At 43.3% G+C, this 6,200-nt stretch overlaps 1 protein-coding gene across 1 annotated transcript in view; it reads left to right on the forward strand.

Annotated features, from left to right (window-relative positions):
• The window catches only part of TAF2 (TATA-box binding protein associated factor 2), a 94,004-nt gene extending 88,270 nt beyond the window's left edge, over positions 1–5,734 (forward strand). Inside the window, exon 26 of the mRNA XM_007946844.2 lies at positions 5,472–5,734. Coding sequence (XP_007945035.1) covers positions 5,472–5,734 — 263 coding nt within the window. The remainder of the gene's footprint in view (positions 1–5,471) is intronic.
• Positions 5,735–6,200: the final 466 nt, after the last annotated feature.

The following is a 6,200-nucleotide window of genomic DNA, read 5'->3' on the forward strand; positions in this document are numbered from 1 at the left end:
ATATGTCTTTGCACTTACATATACATGAGCAATTAATAATAAAAATTTCTAGGTGGGAAATGTCTGAATCAAAGAATATGGCATCTAACAGTTTCATAGATACTGTCAAAATGTCTTAATTTCTCCTTTTTAAAGAACATTTATTATTAAAAACTGTGAAGTAATCAGATTAGTATAGTGAACCCTACGTATCCATTTCTTTTAGATCCAGTAGTAATCAGCTTGTGGTCAGTCTTTTTTAATCAGTGTTGCTGTGTGCTGTCAGTCAATGATGACTCATAATGACTCTATAGGACAGAGTAGGACTGCCCCATAGGATCTCCTAGGCTGCAATCTTTTCAGATACTGAGCTCCGGTGGTGTAGTGGTTAAAGCATTTGGCTGCTAACTGAAAGAAAGGCCCATGGTTTGAACCACTAACTGCACTGTGAAAGAAAAATGAGGCAGTCCACTTCTGTAAGGATTTACAGCCTTGGAAACCCAGTGGGGGTCGCTATATGTCTAATTAACTTGATGCCAGTGGGTTTGTTTTTTTGGGATTTTTACAGAAGCAGATTTGCCAAATCTTTCTTCCATTGAAGCAGCTTTCTCCCACTGATCTTTCGGTTAGTAGTAGTAGAGTACTTTAATTTAAAAGTGCCAGCAGGGCTTTTTTTTGTTTGTTTAATTAGTATCCTTACTTATTTCCCACCCTCCTGAGTTATTTTGAAGGCTATCCCACACATTATATCATCTCATTCACAAATATTTTAGTATGTTTCTCTAAAAGATAAGGACTAGAAAAAATCCTAACCATTATACTATTATCATTCCTTAAAAATTAAAGTTATTTCCTGTCATTAAATATCTGGTCACACTTTAAATTTTCAGTTGACTCGTCCAGATCGCCAGTTGCCTTCAAGTGCACTCTGACTCACAACCACCTCTGTGTCCGAGGAGAACTGTGCTCCATAAGGGTTTCAGTGGCTGGTTATTCAGAAATAGATCACCAGGCCTGTCCTCCAAGGTGCCTCCGGGGGGACTTGAACTCCCAACCTCTTGGTTAGCAGCCAAGCGTGTTAACCATTCGCACCACCCAACGGACTCCCAATTAACTCATAAATGACATACATTATATTTTTCTTTTTAAAGAAACAAATCCTGTAAAGTCCCCACATTGTAATTGGCTGATAGGCCCTCTACATCTTCTCATGTAACATTTCCAGTCAGTGTCTCTCATTCTTTCTTTTTTCCTCTCTTACATTTAATTTATTGAGCTTTTTGATCTGTAGTTTTTAAGTCTGTACTTTGCTAGTTGTATACCCATAGTGTAATTAACATGTTTTAACTTCCTGTAAATGTATACTTGTATCTAGAAGCTTAAATGGATTCAGGGTCACAGGTAGTGGTGTGTTCTTCAATCTGTTGTTGTTGTTGTTATGTGCTGTTGAGTCGGATCCGACTCATAGCAACCCCCCCTTGGGTTTCCGAGGCAGTGTCACTACTGAAGTAGATTGCCCAACCTTCCTTCCGAGGGGTGGCTGGTAGGTTTGAACCACCAGCCTTCTGGTTAGCAGTCAAGTGCCTTAGGCACTATGCTACCAGAGCTCCTGCTCTTCAGTCTATAGGCATAAAATACCTGATTTCTCTTTATTATGGCATTAGTAGGTCTAGATGCTCAGGCCCTAGATGCAGTAAGTCATTAGGGATTGTAAATGGTGATTGTCTGATTCATCCTTCCATTCTGATGTATAAGCTGAATTATTTGGATAAAGCTAAGTTTCCCCTCACCTACTATGACCCAGTGGTATAGATCATATAGGAAAAGAAAGATAAATAGCTTGTTATTTATTTAATAATTTTCAAAATAATGAGTTGGTTATGTACCATCCTCCAATGATGATCAAGCAATCCTTTTTTTGGGTAAAGAATTATTATGAACCCATGGATTTAAACATATTTATTTCATTTTCAGTTGCAAAAACGGCAAGGAGGCCACATGTTCTGACCTCCTCTAATCCCACGAGAGGAAGACAGGATTACCAGCAGTAACCCAAGGCTTATTACTGCAAGGCCAGACATGCTGCCTCCCTTCAGCCCTTTCTCTAACCGTTCCTCCCAAAGCACCACCACCTCTCTCCTGGGTTTGATAATTCGCTGCAGTGGCCACACAGAGCTCACAGATTATGAGGTTTATTAGGGAAGCACCAGACTACAATTCAAGTTCAGGAAGAACACTCAGTCTCTCTCCCAGCCCACCGTCCCTCAGCCAACACTCTCTCACAGTCTCTCTCCCAGCAGTGCGTGTCCCTCCGTGTCTCACTCAGCAATGCATGTCTCTTGCGTCTCTTTCCCAGCAGTGCATGTCTCAGGAGCACGTGTCTCTTTCAGCAGCACGTGTTCCTCAACCAGCAGTCAGAGAGAGTTCTGCCTCTAGGAGGCCTCCTTTTGAGCCCTGCAGAGTGGTCAAACTAGCCAATCATAGCATCAGAACTCTAAGCACGTGAGACAGAGTGGGAACCTCCCAGAACATTGCATTGTGCCACGCCCAACAGAAATAACCCAGGTAGATAACATTTACAGTCAGGAGCTCCTCAGTTGCTCATTCCACCACTGAGTTTATGATGACTTATGGGTAGAAAAGCCATACTAAGTAATTTACTACACTGCATCAGTCCACTACAATTATTATCAGTATTGAAAGTATCCCATCTTTGAACAGTGAGATCTTCCTCGTAAGTTGATTCCTGCCTCCCTTTGACATGACTTTAACTTCCGTGCTATTATGTCAGATGTTTCAGGCTCATCTTGTAAATATTCTGAACTGCACCTGAAATCAGCCATATGTCCTGGGACTCCTAGTTCCTAATGCCATTATCCTGGGAGCTAGCTGATCCACTGTCTTCTTAATAGACTTCACACAAATCAAGAGAAATGAAAGATTTATAATCAGTATGTTTTTTATAGAGTATAAGGCTACTAGGCAAGAGACTGGATCCGTTTATGAAGTGGTTATAAGCATTGTTTGGAAGGGAGCCCACCCAGGCACACTCAGTGGTCACTTGGCAGTCAGTGCTGCTGGGAAGTGCAGGCTCCAGTGTCATTCCTGTCTCCTCTGCAGGCCAAGTAGCTTGGCCGGTGTTTAGGGTTAATAGTGAACATTCCCTCAGTGCACAAGAGGACAGCGGGTCCCAGGAGTGCAGACAGCCGACGGGGAAGCTTCAGATGTGACAGAGGAGCTCAAGGAAGTTGTTTACGAGGCTTTAAAATCTCCTTCTTACTTGTGTTCATCACCTGACTATGTGTTCTGTTAGGTAAGGGCCTATGTTCTTGTGTTCACAGAATCAGCAACATAGTCCTGCTAATTTATTTAAAACATAAAATTATATAGTGACTCATTTGATTAAAATTATAAATTGGACAATCTCCATTTTTTTTCTGTAGCATGGCTAGATACCAGTTATTACAGAAGCTAGAGGTCCCCAGACTTGCTTCATTACATAACCCCTTTGTTTAGCTTTTACATAATTTCTGGGTTAGCTTTACATAAAAATCATGATTAAAATAAAGGTATAATTTTGTGGTAGTAATATGTGAATAATCTGTAAGAACAGAGACTTTGAGTTGTTCACTTGGACCAGCCTGGCACACAGGAAGTACCAAAACAAAACCAAACCCGCTGCCACTGGGTCAATTCCAACTCATAGTGACCCTTAGGGCAGAGTAGAACAGTCCCATGGGTTTAAAAAAAAAAAAAAAAAAACTCACTGTCATCAAGTCTATACCCCTCCTTGGGTTTCCAAGGTGGTATCTCAACAAAAGAATGCCCAGTCTTCCTTCTGAGGAGCAGAGCGGCTGGTGGGTTTACAAAGTTGTAAACCCTCATCTTTGTCATGCGGAGCAGCTGATGAGTTAGAACCATTGTCCTTTTGGTTAGCAGCTGAATGTCTTAACCACTATGCCACCAGAACTCCTTGGGATGCAAAAAAAAAAAAAAAAAGAATCCTTGTTCTCAAACTAGTGGAAGAAACAAAAGATGGTAAGATACACTACAGTATGCTGTGTGCAGACAGGCTGCAGCACGGGGTTCAGAGCATAAACTCTCAAGCCAAGCTCTTTGGGCTTATATCTCAGATCTGCCAGAGCTATCTGTATACTTTGGGCCAGTTACTACTCTGTGCCCTACTTTTCTCAACTGTATAATGGTGATGATAGTAGTACTATCTAACAGAGTTGTTCTGAGGATTCAATTAACAAATAGTTGTAACTACCTGGCACAGAGTAAGGCCTACTATGTGTTAGCTATTACTAGTATGACTATAGAAACAAAATGCTGTGGGAACATGAAGGAACTGATTGATTTTGACAGGGGAAAATTTCCCAAAGATAAGACATTTGAGGTGAGTTTTAAATGATTAAGAAGACTACAGTGTTCTTCCATTCCCTTCTCCCTCCTTTTGGCCTCAGTTTAAGCGTGACTTCCTCAGAGAAAGCCTCCTCTCTGGTTTCCCCCACTGATGTCAGCCCTCTGTTGAGCTCTGTCACACTCTGTGCTTTGTGTTTTTGTTACTCAGGTGTACCGTTGACTTTCTTTGCCATTCTGTAAACTTCAGGAGGGCTGAGATCTCTCCAGTTGATCACTGTTTTCCCCAGTTCCGGTAGAGTCCCTGATGTTTGTTAAATGAGTGGAGGGATGGGTAGTCCAAGGACAGAGATGGCATTTACAAATACACAGAGTTTTGAAAAGGCTTTAGTATCTTAGTGTAGCATTAGTGGAGGGAGGGGAGAAAGGAAGGGAAGAAGAGATTCACAAAAAAAAACTCTGGTTTTGGTGCTAGTTTGGATTGATTTTTTTGGTGTGTTGGGGGGGGACTGCTATACTGAAACCCAGAGAGTTTGGATTTTATTCTGTCAGTAGAACCGGCTGAGCTCTTCAGTAGATGGTCTGATGGGTTTGCTGTTAGAAAGACGGCTGTGCAGCGAGGCCCTTGCCACTTTTGACATTTGGGGCATGAGGATTCTTTGTTGTGAGGGCTGTCTTGTGCAAGGTAGAGTGTTTAGTGGCATCCCTGACTCTACCCACAAGATGCCAGTAGCACTTCCTCATCCCCACTATTTGTGACATCAAAGGTGACTCCAGGCATTGCTAAGGACTCTATTGTTGTTGTCATTGTTCTTAGTTGTTGAGGTAGCTCTGACTCACAGCAACCTCATGTATAAAACAACAAAAAAAAATCATTGCTGCCTAGTCAATTCCAATTCACAGTGACCCTGTAGGGCAAGTAGAACTGCTGCATAGAGTTTCCAAGGCTGTAATCTTTATGGAAGCTCACTGCCACACCTTTCTCTTGTGGAGTGGCTGGTGGGTTCGAACTGCTGATCTCTCAGTTGGTAGCTGGGCACTAAGCCACCTGTGGGTAGAGGGCTCAGCTCCCTCTTATTTGCGTTTCACTTGTAATCAGCAGCAATTCATTGTGTGTTTTGAATTATAAGGTAAAGAACAGTCCCCTTTGGAGATGAGCGTGCATCCAGCAGTGCCGGCTCCCCTCTCGGTGTTCGCGAAGGAGCCCACGTCCTCCAAGCACAGCGAGCACCACCACCACCACCACCACGAGCACAAGAAGAAGAAGAAGAAGCACAAGCACAAACACAAACACAAGCACAAGCACGACAGCAAAGAGAAGGACAAGGAGCCTTTCCCTCACCACGGCCCTGCCAGCGGCAGGTCTGTGCGCTCCCCGTCCCTCTCGGACTGAGGGGTCGGCTGCCTTTCCCTCACCGAGGCCCTGCCGGCAGCGGGTCTGTGCGCTCCCCGTCCCTCTCGGACTCAGGGGACGGCTGCCTTTCCCTCACCGAGGCCCTGCCAGCGGCAGGTCTGTGTGCTCCCGACCCTCTCAGGGACTGGGGCCTTTCTCTCACCACGTCAGGTCTGTGCGCTCCCTGTCCCTCTCAGACTGAGGGGACGGCCGTCTTTCCCTCAGTATCCAGGAGAATGTATATAACTGAAGCTTTGACCTCGTGAAGAATGATAAAAGAGAAGAAAGTGAAAAAGAAAAAAAAAGAGTTGCCTCTCAAAGAAATTCAGAATCCATTTAAGTTAATTTACATCATTTATACAATTGAAATCTAATTGGGAAAATCTGTTTTCTAGTTTGGCTAAACTATTTTATTCCCTATTCTCTCTAAAACACACACACAGCAAACTTCTTGTCCTATGGCCTC

This window comes from Orycteropus afer, unplaced genomic scaffold, assembly GCF_000298275.1.
Source record: "Orycteropus afer afer isolate SDZICR_OR568_19922 unplaced genomic scaffold, OryAfe1.0 scaffold00173, whole genome shotgun sequence".
NCBI classification, from domain to species: Eukaryota; Metazoa; Chordata; class Mammalia; order Tubulidentata; family Orycteropodidae; genus Orycteropus; species Orycteropus afer.